Source organism: Palaemon carinicauda, chromosome 22, assembly GCF_036898095.1.
Source record: "Palaemon carinicauda isolate YSFRI2023 chromosome 22, ASM3689809v2, whole genome shotgun sequence".
Taxonomy (NCBI): Eukaryota; Metazoa; Arthropoda; class Malacostraca; order Decapoda; family Palaemonidae; genus Palaemon; species Palaemon carinicauda.
Window position 1 is genome coordinate 13,809,021 of NC_090746.1, and position 23,380 is coordinate 13,832,400.

The 23,380-nt window shown below is 43.5% G+C and overlaps 1 protein-coding gene across 1 annotated transcript in view; it reads right to left on the bottom strand.

The window, feature by feature from the left end:
- Nucleotides 1-5,268: 5,268 nt before the first annotated feature.
- The window catches only part of LOC137615795 (polyamine-modulated factor 1-like), a 65,328-nt gene continuing 47,216 nt past the window's right edge, over nt 5,269-23,380 (bottom strand). Inside the window, exon 4 of the mRNA XM_068345489.1 lies at nt 5,269-5,552. Coding sequence (XP_068201590.1) covers nt 5,441-5,552 — 112 coding nt within the window. The 3' untranslated portion in view covers nt 5,269-5,440. The remainder of the gene's footprint in view (nt 5,553-23,380) is intronic.

Consider the following 23,380-nt stretch of genomic DNA (forward strand, 5'->3'; position numbering starts at 1 on the left):
GGGGTTATCAGGGCGTTCAAGGCCCTCTACACGAAGAATACCTTGGCGGACCTCGTTGCGTGTGTGGATGCTGCCCAAGATGACGAGGATGAAGATTTCAACTTGAAGGCGTACTGGCGGCAGTACACCATAGCCACGTGCCTGCAGAATATTCAAAAGGCACTTCAAGAGATGAAACCTGCAACCGTAAATGCGAGCTGGAAGAAGCTGTGGCCCGATATTGTTTACGACGACAAGGGATTTACTCCGTCGGAAATCCAACACTCTGCAATACGGAAATCTGTGCAGTTGGCTGCCATAATTGGAGGTGACGGGTTTGGCGACATGACGACTGAAGACGTCGACGAGTTGTTGGACTGCCATTCCCAGCCCCTAACTGACGCAGACCTCGAAGACCTGACGAAATCGGCAAGTGAGGAAGAGAGTGAGGGTACCCAGGAAGAGACCCAAGAAAATGTCGAAGAAACGGGCTTAACATTAGAACGGCTTGCCAAGTTCTGCAACCATATGAAGGAGGCGAAAGAAATGTTACAAGAGTGGGACGAGGATATGGTTCGCTCGATGCAATTCTCAAATAAGGTCGATGACATCATGACTCCCTACAGGATGCTCTTGGATCGAAAAAAGAAGCAGCGGCAACAACTTCCGATCACAATGTTCTTCCAGCCTCGCAAAAAAGAGCCAGTTCCTCCTGCTAGTACGCCTTCGGAAGAAATTGAAGAAGTTGAAGAGGTGTCCCAGGAAAAGACACCTCCGTCTGAAGAGACGTAAAATACTATCATTGACTGCACAGTAGAACACATCATCAGCTTCATCATCATCATTTCTACTGTGCAGCAAATTCATCGCCATCGTCATTCAAGTTTTTCTTGAACTTCTTTCGTGGTGAGTACAGTAACAATCTTTATTTTTTACTTTAACCTGTTTTATAGTTTAGTAATGTACGTACTGTATGCATTAAGTTAAAGGGAAGGTTTTAAAAGTCTACATGTTGTAACCTATCATATTTTTTTTGTTTAAAATTTACATTTACGTACGTAAAACTATCTCTCTCTCTCTCTCTCTCTCTCTCTCTCTCTCTCTCTCTCTCTCTCTCTCTCTCTCTCTCTCAAATTGTTTTCCTGCTTTGCTACGTACAAGTACTGTATAATTTATATTTGTAAGGTAACATATTTTGTAAATGCTTTTACTGTAAATACTGTATGTACTGTATCATTATTTATCACTATCATCATGCGCGTTAAATGCCTTGTTTGTTCTGAGCGTGGTTGTTTACTGAGCGTACACGCCGTCGTTTCAGGCGGCGTCATAAAGAAAAAGATTTCATTTGGAAGTCCTAAGAAAAATACGTAAACTAAAACATTGGTAATAAAAAAATCAACATACAGTACTGTATAATCAATATAATCGATGCAAAAACTAACCTATACGTACATATATGTGTACACTAAATGAGTTTGTTTCTTCATTATGATCAGAGATGAACGTAAACAAAACATTGGTTGCCATTTTTTATCGTGCTTTTTAGGTGTTTAGGAAACACATGATATAAAATCGCCTTTAATATTTGTGCCTGTTTTAGTTTAGGGTGCTGTAGTACATGCATTAAGTGTTCTGTACATTAAAGGGTGGTTTGTTAACAGTACTACGTACAAGGGAAGGTTTTAAAAGTCCGAATATACATGTTAAATAAATAGGTAAATATGCTGTCACTACTTCGCGGATTTTCACCTATCGCGCCCGCGTCTGGAACCTATCTACCGCGATAAACGAGGGTTCACTGTATAAGAATAATTTCAAGTTTAGACAAATGCAAATTAGTGTATATACTGTACAATACCACAAAAAAATCATTGCAAACAATAAAAATGTCTATCAAACATTGGAAAACTGCCTTTTTGTAATATCTACTACTGTACAGAAGGTTGCAAGTTTACAAACATCCACATACAAACACAAATCCAACTGAGAATAGTGAAGATAAGATAAAGAAATAGTGTAATAAAACAATACTATATCATTTAATACTGTGAGCAAAGCAACATTTGTAAAAACCTGATATTTATTTCATATGCACCCTCCCCCATTATCCACCACAGATGAAGCTTCATAATGCTGAATCATCTACTGCTGCTACATCCGCGGTCATCCAAGGCACCGGAGGAAGCAGCAGGGCCTACAGGAACTGCATCACAATCGCTCGCCATTCATTCCTATGCACGCTCTCTTGCCTCTCTCACATCTATCCTCCTATCACCCAGAGCTTCCTTCACTCCATCCATCCACCCAAACCTTGGCCTTCCTCTTGTACTTCTCCCATCAAGTCTTGCATTCATAACCTTCTTTAACAGACAGCCATTTTCCATTCTCTCAATATGGCCAAACCACCTCAACACATTCATATCCACTCTAGCTGCTAACTCATTTCTTACACCTGTTCTCACCATCACTACTTCGTTCCTAACCCTATCTACTCGAGATACAGCAGCCATACTCCTTAGACACTTCATATCAAACACATTCAATTTCTGTCTCTCCGTCACTTTCATTCTCCACAACTCCGATCCATACATCACAGTTGGTACAATCACTTTCTCATATAGAACTCTCTTTACATTCATGCCCAACCCTCTATTTTTTACTACTCCCTTAACTACCCCCAACACTTTGCATCCTTCATTCACTCTCTGATGTACATCTGCTTCCACTCGACCATTTGCTGCAACAACAGACCCCAAGTACTTAAAACTGATCCACCTCCTCAAGTAACTCTCCATTCAACATGATATTCAACCCTGCACCACCTTCCCTTCTTGTACATCTCATAACCTTACTCTTACCTTCATTAACTCTCAACTTCCTTCTCTCACACACCCTTCCAAATTCTTTCACTAATCGGCCAAGCTTCTCTTCCGCGTCTGCAACCAGTACAACTGATTTACCTCCCATTCATGGTCATTCTCTTCTACCAGTTTCAATCCACGTCCAAGCACTCGAGCTTTCACCTCTCTTACCACTCCATCAACATACAAGTTGAACAACCACGGCGACATCACACATCCCTGTCTCGGCCCCACTCTCACCAAAAACCAATCGCTCACTTCATTTCCTATCCTAACACATGCTTTACTACCTTTGTAGAAACTTTTCACTGCTGGCAACAACCTTCCACCAACTCCATATAACCTCATCACATTCCACATTGCTTCCCTATCAACTCTATCATACGCTTTCTCCAGATCCATAAACGCAACATACACCTCCTTACCTTTTGCTAAATATTTCTCGCATATCTACCTAACTGTAAAAATCTGATTCAGACAACCCCTACCTCTTCTAAAACCACCCTTTACTTCTAAGATTGCATTCTCTGTTTTATCCTTAATCCTATTAATCAGTACTCTACCATACACTTTTCCAATTACACTCAACAAATTAATACCCCTTGAATTACAACACTCATGCACATCTCCCTTACCCTTATATAGTTGTACAATACACGCACAAACCCAGTCTACCGGTACCATTGACAACACAAAACACATATTAAACAATCTCACCAACCATTCAAGTACAGTTACACCCCCTTCCTTCAACATCTCAGCTTTCACACCATCCATACCAGATGCTTTTCCTACTCTCGTTTCATCTAGTGTTCTCCTCACTTCCTCTCTTGTAATCTCTCTCTCATTCTCATCTCCCATCATCGGCACCTCAACACCTGCAACAGCAATTATATCTGCCTCCCTATTATCCTCAACATTTAGTAAACTTTCAAAATATTCCGCCCACCTTTTCCTTGCTTCCTCTCCTTTTAACAACCTTCCATTTCCATCTTTCACTGTCTCTTCAATTCTTGAATCAGCCTTCCTTACTCTCTTCACTTCTTTCCAAAACTTCTTCTTATTCTCTTCATATGAATGACCGAATCCCTGACCCCACCTCAGGTCAGCTGCCCCTCTTTACTTACCTTGCGCTTTACTTCCACATTTTTCTCTATATCTTTCATACTTCTCTACACTATTACTCTGCAGCCATTCTTCAAAAGCCCTTTTTCTCTTCCACTTTTACCTTCAGTCCTTCATTCCACCATTCACTGCCCTTCCTCATGCCGCCTCCAAGAAACTTCTTGCTACACACATCACTTGCAATCCCAACAAAATTTTCTTTTACTAACTAACACTCCTCCTCTAAATTATCAGTTTCTCTTACTTTCACTTCGTCATAGGCCATTTTCAACCTTTCTTGATATTTACTTTTTACCCCCGGTTTTATTAGACCTTCAACCCTCACTAGCTCCCTTTTACATCCACCTACTCTATTCCCCCACTCTTTTGCTATAACTAATTTTCCTTCCACCAAAATATGATCAGACATACCGTTAGCCATACCCCTAAACACGTGCACGTCTTTCAATCTTCCAAACATTCTTTTAGTTATCAACACATAATCCATGAACGCCCTTTCTACCACACTTCCATTTGCCACTCGTACCCATGCAAACTTGTTTTTATCTTTCTTTTTGAAAAAGCTAGAACTTATCACCATCTCTTGCTCAACACACATATCTACCAGTCTCTCACCACTCATTTTCACCTGGTACGCCATACTTCCCAATGACACTTTCTACCTCTCCAGTGCCCACTCTAGCATTTAAGTCAACCATGACAACTACATAATTCCTTCTATCCAGTCCTAGTTAATTCATTCCAGAACTCATTCTGCTCTTCTTCACTTTTCTCACAACCTGGCACATACACACTGACAAAAGCCCAACATTCCCTACCCAACCTAACCCTTACCCACATTAACCTAGATGATATCTCCTTCCATTCCACTACTTTACCTGTCATTCATTCACTCAGCAATAAAGCCACACCTCTTGCTCTTCCCCTTTCAATCCCAGACACTCGACCAGACATTTTATCAAACATCACCTCACCTTTCCCTTTTATCTTTGTATCACACAAAGCCAATATATCCATCCTTCTATTCCTAAACATACTTCCAATCTCACATCTTTTACTCTATCGTACTACATCCACGCACATTCAAACACCCCAAAACTAGAGTGCGGGGAGCAGTCACTCTCTCCCCAGCCCCACCTCTTTGATGTCTCACAGGATTATAATACAGGAGAGGGGGTTCCCAGCCTCGTCCCGTCCCTTTTAGTCGCCTCTTACGACACGCAGGGATACGTTGGCGCTATTCTAATTGTTTTATATGTAAATAAAAAATAAAATTAGCAATCTAAAATAATACAACATCTACCTTGGTATATTTATTTTGTTACAGAAAACTATTCAAAATATATAAAAATATCTAAAATCAAACAGATATATGGACACCAGTACCATGTAGAAGAATAATATGTCTAAAACATGTTAAAAATGCTGAAATTTATATTCATAATATCATACTTGAAACCTGATGGAAATTACTACTCAAAATTTGTAATTGCCTCTTCACAAAAAGAAACCATATAATCTTTGGATAAAGAGCTACATACGTCTTTAGCTTCGGACACAACTGATAGGCGATTCTGGATTTCCCTGTCAGAAAAACACAAAAAATAAAAGCTTTACCATCGCTGATGTTGAATATAAACCGCATTATTAAAATGATCAGTGCAAAAATATAACATTTTAAGTCATTTGTATTTTTCCTAGTTACACAAACCTGACTCCTTGAGAAAAAAAATGACTTCAGCAACAGCTGGAAAGGCTGTTGAACTGTTAATTATTATTACCATTATTAATAATTGAAAAAACTACAAGAGAAGTTTAAGAACAATAATAACATTGAAATAAATCTTTCATATATAAACTATAAAAACTTCAAAATAATGAGAGGAAGAGAAACAATATAGATTAGTGTGCTTAAGTGTACCCTCAAGCCAGAGATCTATAATCCAAGACAGTGTAAGAACATGGTACAGCAGCTATGGCACTACCCAAGACTAGATAACAATGGCTTAAGTTTGTAGTGTCCTTCTCCTAAAAAAGATCCTTACTATTGCTAAAGTCTCTCTACCCTTACTAAGAGATAAGTAGCCATTGAACATTTACATTGCAATAGTTACCTCTTGAGAGAAGAATAATTGTTTGGTAATTTCAGTGTTGTCAAGTGTATGAGGAAAGAGGAGAATGTGTAAAGAATAAGCCAGACTATTCTGTGTACAGTATATGTCGGCAAAGATGAAATGAACCGTAACCAGAGAGAGGGATCCAATGTAGTACTGTCTGGCCAGTCAAAGAACCCAATAACTCTGTAGCAGTAGTATCTCAACAGGTAGCTGGTGCCTAGGTAGTGGTTTAACGCAAGTAGAGCGAAGAAGAAGTTCAACCTATCATATTCAAGCCACTTTTGACCTTAGCCCATGACTGAAAGGGGTGGCTTAGGTAGGAAGTGTAAATTAAAACTCAGATTTGTATAGCTAGGAAAAATATAAATTATTCTACAATTTTCATATTTGTTCCTCTGCATATACAGTACATACCTTTCCTCATTTAAAATAGGATACTCCCTCATTGGTGGGAGGGAGTTCCCTAGAACCAATTTTGAAGATTCCTTTTATTTTCTAGATATGTCATCCTTCCTGGTCCCATATGGGAGCAAGGAAGGTGATCCAAACATCCTCCTAATTTACTGGCTCAAGAGGAAGCATAACAGAAATCCTACTGCCCTAATAGAGATATTATCAGAAGTGTCGAATCAGGCACCAAAGAGAAACTTAATCCTACAAGTGTACAAAATATTTTGTCCTTTTAAATAGGGATATATCCTCAGCAGCACTGAATTGTTAACAAGATAGTTGGTTAATGACCCAGCCCACCCGCTTGTGTCTTTTTTTAATCTTTTCTTGAGTGCTCTCACTAGTAACCGGAAGCACAAAAACAGGTAAGCATGTGGTGAAGCGACTCTTGTACCTTTGTGAATGGATAACTATAAGAAATTCTCCATACCCCTTTTGGATTGTTGTTCTCGCTCTTCCAATTCAGAAGATGATAAACACAGAGTATTTCTCGTCTTGATTCGCGACCATTTCTCTGCCTCGAGAGTGTTACCCATCCCTACATGCACAAGAAGAAAAAAAAAAAAAAAATTGTCTGGCGGGCACACTTGGCACCAACGGTGTTCCTTGGATGGTGATACCTGTGCAGTGCAGTGTCAGTGAATTTTCCCCATGCTCCCCTTGTGACAAAACCCTGACATAGTGGTGGGTTCCTCCAAAAACATGATTCCTCTGTGTCAGCAAGCAGGAAAAAAAAGAGGAGAGTTCACCCTACTCTACCAATATCTTCTCCCACCTCCTATCTGTGCATCAGGCTTTTCTTTCTTGAGAAGATGAAGAAGATAGTCATGAGGGAAGGCCTTTCACATGGTGATTGTTCTTCTTCGGGAAGCACAGACAATCCGTACCTTAGAGGTCAGTCAACCGAGTGTTAGCCAATGTTACAGTTATCAGTGTGGCACCAGGAGCAGGTGAGTAGTCCTACTCAGACTGGAGGGAGGGGGAGCATATGTGCCCTTATTTCTCGTTCTTATCATATGAAGAATTGTTCGTTAACATGGTGTGCATGAGTTGTATAAAACTCGCCCACCAACTGGTACTTTCAGGGTTGGTTAACAATCGTGAGCCTGGTGTTACAGCCACTGATGTTCCATCAGTTATAGGTGGACAGTTTTACCAGGACCAATATCCAGCACTGAACACTGCTAATATGGGCATTGTTCACTCTAACACCTTGTGCAGATACTGAGCCCACACATTGGCCGATACCTTCTGGGTTTGTTGCCAATTGTAAGTCTGGTATAACAACCACAGCTGTTTCAATAATTGTAAGTGAATGGTCCTTACTGGACCAATCTCCAGTGCTGTATCGTGGGCCATTAAGGGTATTTTTCAAGTTACCTCATAGTGTTGATATGACCTCTTGACAGTTAGCGATCGTGAGCCTGTTATGACAGCACCACTGTTCATCAGTTGCAGGTGGAAGATCCTATTTTGGACTGATCTCCAAGATCATATTGGAGGTCAAATGGGTATCATTTACACTACTCCTTGTTACGTTGATTGACTGATTTTTGGATTTCTTGCACCCTGGCATCAAAGGTAAATGACGCTGATATCATTAGTTATGAATTAACTATGAAAGAATTCAATTTCAATCCATAAGAGTAAAGAGATTAGTTTGAGAGTTAAATGGCTTTCAGAAGACTTGCTTCTGAAATAAATCTAAAAATATAGCTAGTATTGTATAACACATCCTCTTCCCACCTCGAGTCTCAAACATATATATTTTTTAAGTACCTAAGAGTGGGGCATTTGGTCAATAAATGCCTCATTGAGTGGGTACCAAAAAGTCATTGCAATATGGCTGGTGTTGGCCCTTCATCAAAAACCTGCGTGTTAAATGAGTGTAACTAATCCAAATCTGACAAAGAGTAGTCTCCTACTTTGGGGGCATCTTGTTATACCTAGAAAGAGATATAACTCTCGTTATTTCTCTTATCTTATTTCTATGTGGGGTATCCCAGTGCTGCTCCTGAATATCATAAAATCACAAATGGTCATCATAAGCTGAAACACAGCAGTTATAATTATAACAAGGTGTAAAAACCAACAGGTAATAACCTATCGGTACCAGGCAGCCAAGGCCACGCCCCCTCACGGCTGGCTCACTGACAATTCCTTGAAACTTTCTTGGGGCTAGTGATGGCAGGCAAGCTTGAGTAAATGACTCAGGTTTGTAAAGTTAGGAAAAATACAAATTACTCTAAAAATATGTGATTTGTTCCTAGACAAATACAAACCACATTCCTTCCCTATAGGAGACTCATCCTTAGGTGGGAGGAAGTCCCCTTTACCGACTGGCTGGAAGTTTAGCCTGGGAACCTAAAGCTCTAGCATCTCGGTTGTGTAAGAGGGAAGAGTTCCTTAAACCTTGTGTATTCCTGCAGGAGAACCAGAAGGTTTCACGGTCTCGGCTGTAAAAGTGTTGTACAGTATTCGATCTAGAATACTCTGTGTAGTAGGCCTGGCAAGTAACGAGTTTGAAGATGATGTAACTTGAAGACTTCTCATGATTATGGGTTAGTCGGGCAACATCACATTCCTTCTCATAAAGAGTGTGGGGAAAACGTTCTCCCATGTTTGAGCAAAGCTCATTCTGGGCTTACCTGACAGAGAGATCGAATTCTGCTGGGACCATCTTCCAATGCTGTACCCCCAAGGAAGGGGAAGTTTGAAAGGAAATGAAAAGCCCAGTCATTCTTCACTTTTAGCCCAGTCTTAAACGTAACCTCAGGCCTCAACTCACAGTTACCGGTCCTGTGAGAGGATTCAAGGTAGCTTATACCACCTGCCGAGCAGCTAAAACAGGCTCTAGCATAAAAGTGTCTGGGGCTACAACCCTGCTTGGAGAAGCGTAAAAGTGTCTGGGGCCATAACCCTGCTTTGAGAAACTGTATCACAGAGATATTCCTCCTTAATGCTAGTGAGGTGCTGATGCCACTCACATTGTGAGCTTTAACTGGCTATCCTCCTGTGGAAGATGAAGATGGTGTTCGGGAGATCACTTCCCTTAACCAAAATGAGACTATTTTTTAATATTTTGTTTTTAATTCTTTCTGAGCTCACATGAAAAGGTGTCGTAGCCGAGGTCGTGTGATCCTGGTATGTTTTGGATAGAACCTTGGGAGGTCTCACAGGACACAGCAGAAGTTGGTCAGGATCATCGGTTATGTCACGAGGACTCATAACTTGGAAAGATAGAAACCTAGAATCAGGTACAGATAGATTCTGAGTTTTCGTGACAAATTCTGGAATGAAGGAGAGACGTGCCTCCACCCCCTTTAATGGGTGGTGATGAGGGAGAACCGATGCAGCTCACTAACACTTTTATCCAAAGCTAAAGCTAGCAGAAAGAATGTTTTCAAGGTAAGGTATAGGGTGCCCCCTATAAAAAAAAGTAGAACCTTTACTGCGTTACAAGCAGGAGGGCTCATCTCAACTGGAAGGCAGGTCTGCTCAAAACTCCTTATAAGCATAGAAATTTCCTGCAAAGAAGAAATATCTACTTCCTTTAGTCTAAAGACTTGAACCAAGGCTGAGCAATAGCCTTTTACAGCTGAAATGGAGCAGTTTCTCCTTAAGAAGGTAGTAAAAAAAGTTGGCAATTAGCGGTGCAGAGGTTCCGAGAGAGATACCCCACCATGACACCAACCACAGATAGCCCACTTGGCCTGGTAGACATCTGCCGAGGATTTGCAGAGGTCTAGAGAGATACCGCACCATGACACCAACCACAGATAGCCCACTTGGCCTGGTAGACAGCTGCCGAGGATTTGCAGAGGTCTTTGAGTCTGAGGATTAGAGTCTTGAACAAGAGGTCGCTCTCTCACTTGCCTAATCCAGGCAAAGATAGTATTGCGTGTTATTTTTCTCTTGACCCTGCCCGTGCTGACGGAAAATCTGTCAGTCTATGGGTGAGCTCATTTGGTTCTTTCAACATAAGATCTCAGAGCCCTAATAGGGTACAGCTGTATTGTATAATAACAGCTGATCTGGATTGTCTGTTACAGAACGTAGACTCTCAATCTGGAAGGGCCCGAATCTAGGATCCGCTACAGCAGATTTTGAGTCTAACAATAGAATTGAGGATAAAGTCGAGGGTCACCTGGCCCCATTCTCTTGAATGGGCGATGTTCCGATGAGATCGAGCAGAGTTTTTCCTACCTTGGGTATAAAAGAAACCCCACTATCACAGGGGATAGTGGCTTTGAAAGGAGCGATACTCCTTCCACAACACCAGACTTTGCCTGGTATACGGCAGCTGAAGAGTTCTGGAGGTATCTGGACCTCCAGGCGTTTAGTTGTAGTGAAGCTACAGCTTTGTGGAATATTCTTGCGTGTGGTCATTTGAGTAGCTCCGATGCCCTTACTTTGTTTATGAGTTGTCTTACAAGGCAAAATGAGGGAAACGCATAAATGTCCAACCGTTCCCACTGATGTTGGAAGGCATCCTGCCAGACGGCCTGGGGATCTGTTACTGGCGAGCAGTACACCGGAAGTTTCCGGTTGAGGGACGTTGCAGATGTCGATTGTCGGAGAACCCCATAAAGTCAGGACTTTTTTGGCAATCTGATGATTCAAAGACTACTCAGAGCTACCTATCTGAGTCTTCCTGATCAGTTTGTCTGACAGAACATTCCTCTTACCTGGAATGAGTCGGGCAGAGAGGGCTAACGAGTTGTCCTCTGTCCATCTCAACATTTCCACAGGTAGATGGCAGAGGGGCTGTGAATAAATACCTCCTTGTTTTTTTACATAAGTCACTACCGTGGTGTTGTCACTCATCAGCACCATGGAGTGTCCTGAAAGGAGCTGGTGGAATTATTTGAGGGCTAGAAAAGCTGACCTCATTCCAGGAGGTTTATGAGGCACTATTGCTCGGACTCGGACCACAGTCTGGAGGCCATGTGGTGCAACATGTAAGCCCCACCCCCCTTCTTCTGACGTATCTGTTAAGAGCATCAATTCCAGGGGAGGAGAGAGCATGTCTACTCCCCTGAGGAGGTTGGCGTCTTACACCCACCAACCCAAGTCTCTCTTTTTCTCTAACTCTACTAGAACCCAGAGGTTTGGATGGTCTTTGTGCTGAGACCAAAAGGCCTTCAGTTGCCACTGGAGAGAACATATATGAAGACGGCCATTGGGCACCAGCCTCTCTAACGAGGACAAGTGACCCAGTAGCTTTTGCCACTGACAAGCTTGTCCTATACAGTGATACCTCTATATACGATCTTAATTCGTTCCAGAAACTACTTCGCATGTTAAAACGATCGTATGTTGGAGCAAATATTCCCATAAGAATACATGGTAATTGATTAAATTCGTTCCTCAGCCTAAAAACCCATAATAAATCCTTAATAAATGGCTACACAGAATTACACAATACATTAATACAATGCCTGTATAATAAATACATATTACAAACCAAAAAAAGGAATAATAATAATGAAATAATAAATAAAAAACGGGTTGTAATGTAACACTTTACCTTAGCGACAGGCCAGCGCAGGTGTAGGGACTTCTACGCAGGAGGAGACGGAAGATCAGCGAGGAGGTAGGGACGGTGACTTTGTACGATAATGTGTACGATAACTTACACTACTACGTGAACTTTAACTTAGCTTATTTGTTTTTTTTTCATTTTTATAATTTTATTTTTTTTTTTATATTTTTCTTTTCTTATTTTTGATTTTCATAACTTTCACTTGATTCGGTCTTCCTTTTCTTTGCTTCACTTTCTTTCTTTTCATCATGATCACTAGACCACTTTAGTAGAGATTTTTTAAAGAAACTATCGAGTGAAAGTTGCTTTGTACGGCTTTTAAGGATTTTTCTAAAATGATATTTTGATTATAAAATAAATTTTTTAATATACTTACCCGGTGAATATATAGCTGCAACTCTGTTGCTCGACAGACAAACTCTACGGAAAAACTCGCCAGCGATCGCTACACAGGTTGCGGGTGTGCCCAACAGCGCCATCTGTCGACCAGATACCCAGCTCTTATGTAAACAAAGACTCAATTTTCTCCTCGTCCCACTGCGTCTCTATTGGGGAGGAAGGGAGGGTCATTTAATTTATATATTCACCGGGTAAGTATATTCAAAAATTTATTTTATAATCAAAATATCATTTTTAAATATTTAACTTAGCCGGTGAATATATAGCTGATTCACACCCAGGATGGTGGGTAGAGACCAGTAATATATGTTTACATTTTATGAGCTAAGAGTTTTTTATTTCATTTTAGAAGTTATCAAAATAACAAAAACAAAATAAATAGGTACCTGGTAAGGAAGTCGACTTGAACAATTACTCAGCCTTTTAAGTACGTCTTCCTTACGGAGCCTCGCGATCCTCTTAGGATGCTGATCGACCCCTAGGAGCTGAAGTATCAAGGGTTGCAACCCATACAACAGGACCTCATCAAACCCCTAATCTAGGCGCTCTCAAGAAATGACTTTGACCACCCGCCAAATCAACCAGGATGCGAAAGGCTTCTTAGCCTTCCGGACAACCCATAAAAACAACATTAAAAACATTTCAAGAGAAAGATTAAAAGGGTATGGAATTAGGGAATTGTAGTGGTTGAGCCCTCACCCACTACTGCACTCGCTGCTACAAATGGTCCCAGTGTGTAGCAGTCCTCGTAAAGAGACTGGACATCCTTTAGATAAAAAGACGCGAACACTGACTTGCTTCTCCAATAGGTTGCGTCCATTATACTTCGCAGAGATCTATTTTGCTTAAAGGCCACGGAAGTTGCAACAGCTCTAACTTCGTGTGTCTTCACCTTAAGCAAAGCTTGGTCTTCCTCACTCAGATGTGAATGAGCTTCTCGTATTAACAGTCTGATAAAGTAGGATAAAGCATTCTTTGACATAGGCAAAGATGGTTTCTTAACTGAACACCATAAAGTTTCAGATTGGCCTCGTAAAGGTTTAGTGCGCTTTAAATAGAACTTAAGAGCTCTCACAGGGCATAAGACTCTTTCTAGTTCATTGCCTACAATCTCCGATAAGCTGGGAATATCGAACGATTTAGGCCAAGGTCGAGAAGGCAGCTCATTTTTGGCTAGAAAACCAAGTTGTAGCGAACATGTGGCTTTTTCTGACGAAAATCCGATGTTCTTGCCGAAGGCATGAATCTCACTGACTCTTTTAGCTGAGGCTAAGCATACCAGGAAAAGTGTCTTTAAAGTGAGATCTTTCAGGGAGGCTGATTGTAGCGGCTCAAACCTGTCTGACATGAGGAATCTTAGTACCACATCTAAATTCCAACCAGGTGTAACCAAATGACGCTCCTTAGTGGTCTCAAAAGACTTAAGGAGGTCTTGAAGATCTTTATTGTTGGAAAGATCTAAGCCTCTATGCCGGAAGACCGATGCCAACATGCTTCTGTAGCCCTTGATAGTGGGAGCTGAAAGGGATCGTCCTTTTCTCAGGTATAAGAGAAAGTCAGCTATTTGAGCTACAGAGGTACTGGTCGAGGATACAGAGACTGACTTGCACCAGTCTCGGAAGACTTCCCACTTCGATTGGTAGACTCTAATGGTGGATGCTCTCCTTGCTCTAGCAATCGCACTGGCTGCCTCCTTCGAAAAGCCTCTAGCTCTCGAGAGTCTTTCGATAGTCTGAAGGCAGTCAGACGAAGAGCGAGGAGGCTTTGGTGTACCTTCTTTACGTGCGGCTGACGTAGAAGGTCCACCCTTAGAGGAAGACTTCTGGGAACGTCTACTAGCCATCGAAGTACCTCGGTGAACCATTCTCTCGCGGGCCAGAGGGGAGCAACTAGCGTCAACCTTGTCCCTTCGTGAGAGGCGAACTTCTGCAGTACCTTGTTGACAATCTTGAACGGTGGGAATGTGTAGAGATCTAGATGTGACCAATCTAGGAGAAAGGCATCTATATGTATTGCTGCTGGGTCCGGGACTGGTGAGCAATAGATTGGAAGCCTCTTGGTCAGCGAGGTTGCAAAGAGATCTATGGTTGGTTGGCCCCAAGTGGCCCAAAGTCTCTTGCATACATCCTTGTGGAGGGTCCATTCTGTTGGAATTACTTGCCCTTTCCGACTGAGACAATCTGCTATGACATTCAAGTTGCCTTGGATGAACCTCGTTACTAGTGAGATGTCTTGACCTTTTGACCAGATGAGCAGGTCCCTTGCGATCTCGTACAACGTCAGTGAGTGGGTTCCTCCTTGCTTGGAGATGTACACCAAGGCAGTGGTGTTGTCTGAGTTCACTTCCACCACTTTGCCTCGAAGGAGAGACTTGAAGCTTTTCAAGGCCAGATGTACTGCCAACAGCTCCTTGCAGTTGATATGCATGTTCCTCTGACTTGAGTTCCACAGTCCTGAGCATTCCCGACCGTCTAATGTCGCGCCCCAGCCCACGTCCGATGCGTCCGAGAAGAGAACGTGGTTGGGAGTCTGAACAGCCAGGGGAAGACCCTCTCTTAAGTTGATATTGTCCTTCCACCAAGTCAGACAAGACTTCATCTTTTCGGAAATCGGGATTGAGACCGCTTCTAGCGTCTTGTCCTTTTTCCAGTGAAAAGCTAGATGGTATTGAAGCGGACGGAGGTGTAGTCTTCCTAATGACACAAATTGTTCCAGGGATGATAGCGTCCCTACCAGACTCATCCACAGCCTGACTGAGCAGCGTTCCTTCTTCAGCATGTTCTGGATGAATAACAGGGCTTGACTTATTCTGGGGGCCGACGGAAAAGCCCGAAAAGCTAGACTGTGAATCTCCATCCCTAAATACACAATAGTTTGGGATGGGACCAGTTGCGACTTTTCCAAATTGACTAGGAGTCCCAATTCCTTGGTCAGATCTAGAGTCCACTTGAGATCCTTCAGACAGCAACGACTGGAAGAGGCTCTGAGAAGCCAGTCGTCCAAATAAAGGGAGGCTCGGATGTCCGATAAATGGAGGAATTTGGCTACATTCCTCATCAGCCTCGTAAACACGAGAGGAGCTGTGCTTAGGCCAAAGCACAGGGCCCGAAACTGGTAGACCACCTTTTCGAAAACGAATCTCAGAAAAGGTTGGGAGTCTGGGTGGATGGGGACGTGGAAGTAGGCGTCCCTTAGGTCTAGGGAGACCATCCAGTCTTCCCTTCTGACCGCTGCTAAGACTGACTTTGTGGTCTCCATGGAGAATTTCGTCTTTGTGACAAAGACATTCAGAGCACTGACGTCTAGCACCAGCCACCACCCTCCTGTCTTCTTTGAAACCAAGAAGAGGCGGTTGTAGAATCCCGGAGATTGAAGGTCCGAGACTTTGACCACCGCTCCCTTCTCTAGCAAAAGAGACACTTCCAGTTTCAGGGCTCGTCTCTTTTCTTCCTCTCTGTACCTGGGAGAGAGATCGATGGGAGACGTTGCTAGAGGGGGTTTTCGTACAAAAGGGATCTTGTACCCCTCTCTGAGCAACTTCACAGATTGTGCATCTGCGCCTCTCTTCTCCCAGGCTTGCCAGAAGTTCTTGAGTCTGGCTCCCACTGCTGTCTGAAGTTGCGGGCAGTCAGACTCTGCCCTTAAAGGACTTGGATCCTTTCTTCTTCCCTCGCTTCCCTTCGGCACGAGCACCTCCTCTGCTGGAGGCTCTGCCACGAAAGGGCGGAATAAAGCGAGACGCTGGAGTGTCCATCCTTGGTCTAGCTGACAAGGTAGGCAAAGGGGGAGCTTTGCGAGCTGAGGACGCAACAAGATCGTGAGTGTCCTTCTGCACTAACGAAGCGGCTATTTCCTTTCAGGACTTCTGGAAATAGGCACTTGGAAAGAGGAGCAAAGAGAAGCTCAGATCTCTGGCACGGTGTAACTCCAGCAGAAAGGAATGAGCAGAGAGATTCTCGCTTTTTTAGGACTCCGGACACAAATGAGGCAGCAAGCTCATTGGACCCATCACGGACGGCCTTGTCCATGCAGGACATAATGAGCAAAGAAGTCTCTTTATCTGTCGAAGAGATCTTCCTGCTTAGGGCTCCTAGGCACCAGTCTAAGAAGTTAAAAACTTCAAAAGCCCTAAAGATTCCTTTCAAAAGGTGGTCCAGGTCCGATGATGACCAACAAATCTTTGAGCGTCTCATGGCAAGGCGGCGGGGAGAGTCTACAAGACTTGAGAAGTCGCCCTGGGCAGAGGCAGGAACTCCCAAGCCGAGAACTTCTCCCGTGGCATACCAGATGCTCGATCTAGAAGAGAGTCTAGCAGGGGGAAAAGCAAATGCTGTCTTCCCTAAACTCTTCTTGGACTCTAACCAGTCTCCTATCACCCGCAAAGCTCTCTTGGACGAGCGTGCGAGGACGAGTCTAGTAAAGGCAGGTGCGGTAGAAGGCATGCCTAAAACAAACTCTGAAGGCGGAGAACGAGGAGCCACAGAAACAAACTGGTCAGGAAACAGCTCTTTGAAAATAGCCAAAACTTTTCTAAAGTCCAAAGAGGGTTGAGTAGACTTAGGCTCGTCCAATTCTGATTGTTGTTCATCTTGATGTGCGGCAACATCATCATCAGAAAGTTCCTCATCCGACAACTGATGAGGAAACGGCAACGGAGTGGGTAACGGCTGGTTCGCTGAGTCCGGTCGCACTGGTGCATGCGTGACTGAGCCGGACACAACGTCATGGACCTGCTGCACAGTCTGTGAGCTGTCAACAACCATGGTAGCGCGAGGACGCACAGCGTCTACCCGAGACTGTCTAGACTGACTGGGTTGTGCAGTGGAAACCACACTGGGTTGCGGAGGTTGACGCACCGCGTCAAAACCAGGCAACTCTGATGGTTGTTGAACATCCAGAACGTCAAAGCCAACCTCCGTGCGTCGCTTAACGTCAACATGCGGCTGGCAGCCCACACTGGAACGCATCGGTGGAGGAACTCCCTCAACTGGTGTACGTGAGAAGGTTACCTCAGCGTCCACAGGACGCACAACCGATCGCTTGGAGGGTTGTAGGCTAGGTACTGCACTCGCTGCTGGTACGGCAGCAACCTTCTCCGCATGAAAGTCCTACATCAGAGACGTAAGCTTGGACTGCATGTCTTGCAGTAAAGACCATTTAGGGTCTACGGGAGCAGGTGCGGCGACAGACGGTGTTAGTGTCTGAAGCGGTACCGCTTTGCCTCTCTTAGGCGGTGAGCAGTCATCGGATGACAGCAACGAGTCCGAACTGACCCAGTGGCTACAACCGGGCCGTTGGACTTGTCCTGAAGGGACCGATTTACGTTTTAATGGTCGTGAGACCTTGGTCCAAAGTTTCTTGCGAGAAACACCTTCAGACGACGAGGTATAAATGGGCTCTCTCGTCTTAGGTAGGTAGGGGCGATCTTGGGGAGATACGCCCGATACCACGGAGGGAACGTCTGTTCGCTGATTAAAGCCTCTCGAACCCATGCGTCGTACGACATTGCTTCTCCCCTGGACTTGGGAGCTTGCAAGAGGTCCCGGACTAGGAGGACGACAGGCACGAACAGACGAACCCTCAAGCGCAACACTGTTCACAACACTATCACTTGGCACTTTCGCACTTCCCACTGCACTTTGGCACTTAAGCTCCTTAACATCCGCCATGAGCTGATTGCGGTCACTTGCAAGGGACTCAACTCTCTCACCCAGAGCCTGGATGGCACGCATCATGTCAGCCATCGATGGTTCCTGAGTGCTAGGAGGGGGGTTAGGAACAACCACTACAGGGGAAGGAATAGGTTGTGGGGCATGAGGAGAGGATACATCAATAGATCGAGAAGAACTTCTCCTAACTCTATCTCTCTCTAGCCTACGTGTGTACTTTTGAAATTCGATAAAATCGAATTCCGAAAGGCCCACGCACTCCTCACACCGATCTTCCAATTGACAGGTTTTACCCCGACAATTGGAACAAACAGTGTGAGGGTCGATAGAAGCCTTCGGAAGACGCCTAGAACAGTCCCTAGCATTGCATTTCCTAAATTTGGGAACTTGTGAAGGGTCAGCCATTTTGAATTGGTCAAGGGAAAATTCCAAAAAACGATCTAAGTCATCAACAAAGAATCCGATACAAAAAAAGAGTTCAAGGATTTGTTTGAAGAAAAACCCTGCACAGCGAAAGCTCAAAACCAGAATAAAGTACTTCACCAATTAGATGTGAAAAACTCCAGTTTAGCAACAGCGAGTAAAGTACGTCTTGTCGACACGTCGACAGAGAGAAAATTGAGTCTTTGTTTACATAAGAGCTGGGTATCTGGTCGACAGATGGCGCTGTTGGGCACACCCGCAACCTGTGTAGCGATCGCTGGCGAGTTTTTCCGTAGAGTTTGTCTGTCGAGCAACAGAGTTGCAGCTATATATTCACCGGCTAAGTTAAATATTTAAAAATGCATTAAGCAAACATCATCGAACTGCGCAACAACACGGCAAACCTGAAGTTTCTGTGAGTGATGCTTGTCGATGAAATCAACAACGTGTTGATGATATGCCAACATCTGTTTTATTTCCGCCGTACCTAAGATTTCGCCTACCTCCTCTATCTCCTCCGACTCGCTCAACTGCGCTTGGAACTCATCATGCTGCATGCCTTGCAGCTCCTTGAGTTCCTCGGTGGTGCATTGTCCAAACAAAGCAAGCACTTCACAGGCAAATTCCTTTCCTGAAGATACTTCCTGACAGCAGGGCTGAAAACTACGTTTACCCATTCCACAAAGATATGCCTAGTAACCCAAGCCTTAGAATTAGAACGCCATAGAACATGTAACAGGTCTTTATTAATTCTATGTGCTTTAAATTCCCTGGGGCTTTCAGAATGGTAAACTAACAGAGGCTTAATTTTGCAGTCCCTGCTGGCGTTGGCACAAAGCGCAAGAGTCAACCGATCCTTCATTGGCTTATGTCCAGGCATTTTCTTCTCTTCAGCGGTAATGTACGTTCGACTAGGCATCTTTTTCCAAAACAGACCGGTTTCATCACAGTTGAAAACCTGCTGCTCTATGTAACCTTCCTCCGCCACGATGCTTTCGAACTTTTTAACAAGTCTTTAGCAGCCTTAGTGTCCGAACTCGAAGCTTCTCCATGACGAACAACTGAATGAATCCCGGTCCGTTTCCTAAATTTCTCGAACCAACCTCGAGACGCCTTGAATTCCTCCATCGTAGGATCAGCTGAACTCTCCCCCGCGTCACCCAGAGAGCGCGCCGCCTTCAAGTCACTGTAGATAGCGCTGGCCTTCTCACAAATGATCGTTTCCGTGATCGTATCGCCAACAATCTCCTTGTCTTTGATCCATATTAACAAAAGTCGTTCCATCTCTTCAAGGGTAGGGCTACGACGTTTAGAAATAATCGTGATCCCCTTCGAAGGTTTCACTGATTTAATGGCTAACTTCTGTTTTATGATCGTCGACATATTCCGGCCATATTGTTTAGCCAGATCGCTAACACGTACACCTCGCTCATGCTTTTCTATGATTTCCTGCTTTAATTCTCATGAAAGCATAGACTTCCTCTTTTTCTCACCACTGCTACTACTTCCTGAACTGAAACTAAGCTTTTTAGGACCCATGATTACGGAACACAGAAAACAACACGTGAAAAGGCAAGATAAAAAACTGTTAAAACTGAGCGAATAGAGGACAACCACACGATGCGCACGCGATGAAAGGACTGATCAAGGTGACGCTCGATTGGCGTCCCTCCGATGTGCTGCCGTCTAGCGGCGTCAACAACAAACTACGCTGCACGCTTTCGAGAAAATTCCACGGGTAAGCGTATTGTTTACGTCATATGTTGGAGCAACAATTCTTATGTTGAGACAGAAATTTGGTCGAATTTTACTTCGTATGTTGGAAAATTCGTATGTTGGGACAATCGTATGTAGAGGTTCCACTGTACAGTATTAGAAATGGGCAATCTCTGTATTCCATGGATGGAAAGACCTTGCATACCTTTGTGTCGATATTATTTCCTTGATATACCAGGTTCTGAGTAGAGAGCAGAGACGACTTCTCGCAATTTACCACAATTCCAAGATCGTGGCAAACTCAAGAAGTTTGTCTCGATGTAGGAGAAAGATCTCCATCGAGTCTAATAGAATTAGCCAATCGTCTAGATATTGAAGTAGACAAATGCCATTCTTGTGTGCCAAAATAGATACCAGGGAAAAAACCCATATGAAGACCTAAGGTGCTGTGGCCACCTGCCACCTGCTCTTTAGGCATCATCCCACTGGTAGACTGGTCGGAAGAATGGAACCCATTACAGAGGTGACCTCATCTGCCACCTCTCCCTCTCAAGCCTCAGGAGCAAAACGACTACTTGAGTCCTTGCTTCCGAGATGCAGATTGTCTTAGGGCTTGAGAATTCTTCTACCTTTATCATGGTACTGGTAATTGCTTCTTTGCCTGCAGTGCCCCAGAGTACTGGCAAGATGTCATTGCCCTATGGAGGAGAGTTGTGGCTTACCTTCCTCCATCCTTATGCTATAGCCTAGATGTCCTCCCCTTAATTGCTTCTCTCAGAGGTACCTGCTTCCTGAATTTTGAGAAGACGGAGTCCCATCTCCTCAAAATCCAGTTGACCCATTGGTTGACAAAGTTGTGGTTGAGGAATTTCACTGCCCTGGCGCCTGAAAGGAGGAATGATGATACAGCCTTTTTCTGGCCAAAGGAAAAATCTTCATTCTTGAAGAGGTATCCCACCTTCCCATTCAAAAGTATAACCATGAAGCAGCTTGCAAAAAGCACTTTACAACCCATTCCACGTTGGCAGCGTCAGCAGCCGAGAACATTACTGGTGGTAAAGCTGTCAGCTTGTCCAATGGCATGTTCCAGGTTAGAGCCAGTATTGCTGGATCCAGAGGTAGCGGTGATGGATCTTCCTCTGATATCTTGTAGTATTTCCTGTGTCACGTATGGAGGGGGAAGTAAACAAGAGGAGTGAACCGAACGCAGGGACTGCAAAATTCCTGCTACCTGAGAATATGCCCTCTTCTTTGTACCCTTGATCCCTCTAGACCAAGGCAAGGTTACCTTAGTCTTGGTGGGTCGAGGAATGTCGTACAGAGGGTCAAGAACGGTGTCTTTTCCCTTTACTGGAACTTGATCTCATTCCCCCAAGGAGATGATCTTCCTGATACAGGCAAGAACCTGGAGAAAGACCTGGTCTGATTTCTTTTGCTCCAAGGGGGAGATCTTAGGGCTGGCAGGAGTTGGTAACACACGTTCTGAATGTTCTAATCTGTCGTCAAAAGGGTCTTCTGCACCCAAACTCACATCCATACGAGCTCGGGGCGAGTCGAGGTCGTCAAAAAAATGGCTAGCCACAGAACGAGTCCTGGGGAAAGGCTGCACCTTTCTGGTCTTGTAGCTGTTGACTTGTACACGGAAGGACCGGCTGAGGATGTTAATGGTCTTGAAACCTTTCCCTTCCCTTGTTAATGATTATCATTAGTATTATTACTTGCTAATCTACAACCCTAGTTGGAAAAGCAGGATGCTATAAGCCCAGGAGCTCCAACATGGAAAATGGCCCAGGGAGGAAAAGAAACAAGGAATGACACTACATGAGAAGTAATTAACAATTGAAATAAAATTCTTAAGAACAGTAACAATATTAAAATAAATATTTCATATATAAACTATAAAAAATTAAAAAATAACAAAAGAAAAAGAAATAAGATAGAATAGTATGCCCAAGTGTACCCTCAAGCAAGAGAACTCAAATCCAAGACACCAGAAGACCATGGTACAGAGGCTATGGCACTGCCCAAGACTAGATAACAATGTTTGATTTTGGAGTGTCCTCCTAGAAGAGCTGCTTACCATAACTAAAGAGTCTCTTCTACCCTTACCAAGAGGAAAGTAACCACTGACCAATTACAGTGCAGTAGTTAACCCTTAAGAAAAAACTGTTAGTAATTTCAGTATTGTTAGGAGTATGAGGACAGAGAATATGTAAAGTATAGACCAGACTATTCGGTGTATGTGTAGGCAAGGGGAAATGAGCCGTAACCAAAGAGAAGGATCCAATGTAGTGCTGTCTGGTCAGTCAAAAGACTCAATGACACTCTAGCAGTCTGATGTCCTTTTTAGGAGAGCTGCGGTGAGATATCTGTCATAGGGGCCTCTGTTTTGTCTAAGTGCAGTTATGCTGTGGGCGTAGAGAGCTTAGAGATTTGGAAGATCTCAACACTTCAAGAGGAATCATTGGAGTGCGTGGAGAAGGAGCTGTCGAAGGCTCATGAGTTGCCTTTGTAAATTCCTTTCATACCACTGCTACTAAGTTTGCAAACCAGTTGTCTTTTGCAAAAAGAATTAGCCATTTTATTAACAAAGATTAATGGGAGACAGGTAAGAATGTTCAATTTCTACCGAGCCAAAATAAAAAGTGACGTTACTCAACCACTGAGTGTGTGAGCAGGGCTACTAGTATACCCCCACCAACTAGAGGTGGGTAGTTATATCTCACTTAAAAGCCTTTTGACTAGTTTTTAGATTTTGCCAAAATAATATCCACTGTAAAGACCAAAAGGGTTTGTTCAAGTTGGAACAATTCACATATAAAATAATACACATTTATCATAGCTTAGTAAGATTGCTGGTAATTCAATCTGCGGGTGTCATGTTCAAGCCCTTCTCATGATGTGATACATTCTACTAGCAAACATTATGATTTTACTGCCCCTGTGCATTAGGGATGGAAGGTTGGGGATGCCTATACCCCTACAAGCTGAGTCATCAACAGTCATTGCTTGGTTTACACTGGTCCTTTCTTGGGTGGAGAGGTGGCTTTAAAACTGAGATGTGCATATGCTCCTTCTCTAATGAACTGTCCT